This window comes from Gavialis gangeticus, unplaced genomic scaffold, assembly GCF_001723915.1.
Source record: "Gavialis gangeticus isolate Ggan-Ray unplaced genomic scaffold, GavGan_comp1, whole genome shotgun sequence".
Lineage (NCBI taxonomy): Eukaryota > Metazoa > Chordata > Crocodylia > Gavialidae > Gavialis > Gavialis gangeticus.
The window spans coordinates 42,375,222-42,377,391 of NW_017729000.1; the positions used below are offsets into that span (position 1 = coordinate 42,375,222).

General features: G+C 44.7%; 1 protein-coding gene across 1 annotated transcript in view; it reads right to left on the reverse strand.

Annotated features, from left to right (window-relative positions):
• The window catches only part of ETF1 (eukaryotic translation termination factor 1), a 30,018-nt gene that overhangs the window by 14,663 nt on the left and 13,185 nt on the right, over positions 1–2,170 (reverse strand). The window contains exons 5-7 of the mRNA XM_019506547.1: positions 1,993–2,122; positions 943–1,098; positions 257–321 (exon numbers count right to left, since the gene is read on the reverse strand). Of these exons, the coding sequence (XP_019362092.1) occupies positions 257–321; positions 943–1,098; positions 1,993–2,122 (351 nt within the window). The remainder of the gene's footprint in view (positions 1–256; positions 322–942; positions 1,099–1,992; positions 2,123–2,170) is intronic.

The following is a 2,170-nucleotide window of genomic DNA, read 5'->3' on the forward strand; positions in this document are numbered from 1 at the left end:
CTTTGTCTATGAGCAGCTGGGTGAAGAAAAAAAAAAAAAAAAACCCCCGGAAGTAGTAAAAAACAAGGGGCAAATCTCAAGTTCTGCTTCAAGGTGAATAGGAATGACTACAGGGTAGTCCATTAAATCACATGTTAAAGCCAGAAAAGAGGACAGCACTCAAGCATTCTGCAACAAATTAAGTGTGTAGAGATTCAAAGGCCTGCACCAGAGTGACCCATCCTGAAAGTAGTACCAAACCAAGCAGATTAAATACCTCTTTATCTGTGAAGTGGGATTTATCTTTCTCTTGTTCTGGTGTCAAATACAAGGTCTTCTCCTCTACGGAAGAAACACAGCATGAGAAATGTGCTGCAACTGCCCAAAGTAAGTTAGGAGCTAAAGACTGAGAGAAGCAGTCACTAGGAGTCAGACCTCCATCTGCACAGCCCTTCTGCCTGTCTGGGGAGGCTGCTGACAGGGCAGGACAGGCTACACACATAGCCACTGCACACCTGCAATGCAAAAATGGGAAGACGACCTGGACCTTTAGGGACAGACAGAGCCACAAGGGAATGGTGCATCTACTGCAAAGGCGGCCAGACAAGCAGTACATACAAATACATGTCTGGGTGGGAGAAGGATCAGATCACTTTTGCCCCCATGTTATGCACTACTAGTGTATTTGCCTGCCCATGAAGTCACACCTTCGCAGAGCCAAACCCTCTCCATCCCCACACAGGGTAATCCAATCATGTTCATACTTCCTAGAAGACATTAACCTTTAGAAATTCCCATAGCCAGCCAGTAACTATTAGAGCCATGGGTGGGGGCGGGGGGGGAGGAAATTAGAAGATGGACTTTTGCCTAACAGAGGTTCCCTCAAATGCAAAGAGAATGTTTAATAGCTACCCACCAACACCACCCAGAGCTTTTTGGATCAGGTCAGATGTGGCCACATACCTTCAGTGCCTTGGCAGTGGAGAACGTATCTCATTATATCCAGGTTTTCATAAACTATCAGTATCTCTACTGCTCCCATTTCCAAAGCCTTTAGTGTATCTTCAACACCAAAGCAATACTTCCCTGAATCCTGACTGATTTCATCAAAGTATCGGCCTGCATTCAGAGTACAGAGAAACAGACTGTCACAAACATAGATCATGTCATATGGGTTGTTATGAAATCTATTTTTTTGAAAGCAAGTGACCACAGTAATACATTTGCCTCCTTTTCCTGAAACAAAGGCTCCTCATGCTTTGAGAGACTGTCATATGTACTCGTTCACTTGAAACTTACCTTGGATTCTCAGTGATTCATGGTCTCATTTCAAGTAAATGCTACATACTTTTATCCCCTTCAACAAAAGACAGCTACTAGTATGAGCCTCTTACTACACTTTCGTATTGGCAGTGCATGCACCCGCTAACCAGTCACAAAAGGGGATCATTTCTATCAGCATCTTTAAGGTAAAGAAAATCTTAATTCTCATTTTGTTGGAGATTGAAGAGACCTAAGTAGGGATCTTCCCTAACTGCGCTGGGAGGTCTGAAACTAAGGCTGGCCTTCACAAATAGGAGGATAGGATCATACAGCAGGGGTGGGCAAAATGTGGCCCATGGGCCAGATGTGGCCCACCAGACAATTCTATCTGGCTGGCGGGGCCCCTAAAAAAGTAAGAAAATTAATATTTATCTGCCCCTGGCTGCCTGTCATGCAGCCCCCCGATGGCTTGTGAAAACTCAGTAAGCAGCCCTCCACCTGAAATAATTGCCTGCTCCTGTCATACAGGTAGGTTGGTTGGAAATGGGGAAAGGAACTTTCAGTAAGTTCCTGTAGCAGTTGAAATGATGCTGGGAGAGGAGAAGGGCATCATGACTGATGACTTCTGCCCAAGCCTTTCTACCAGTTAGGACTGAGTTACTGCAAAGCAGGCAGCATGAAGAGCAGCATGCGCAGCAATGCAAGGGATACCCATCCATGGAGTCAGCTCAAAAGGTGGTGTAGTCATACCTATTAGTTTCTTCTCTTGAATGAATTTCACGTTGGAAAGGACTTCGGTGGATAACTCAATTGCTTGATTGAATCCATTTTCTCCACCATACGAGATGTCAACTAGTTTCAGCACTTTGGATTGCAACCGCTATCCCCCACAAGAACAAACAAATGAACAAAAAAAAAAAAAGCCAGC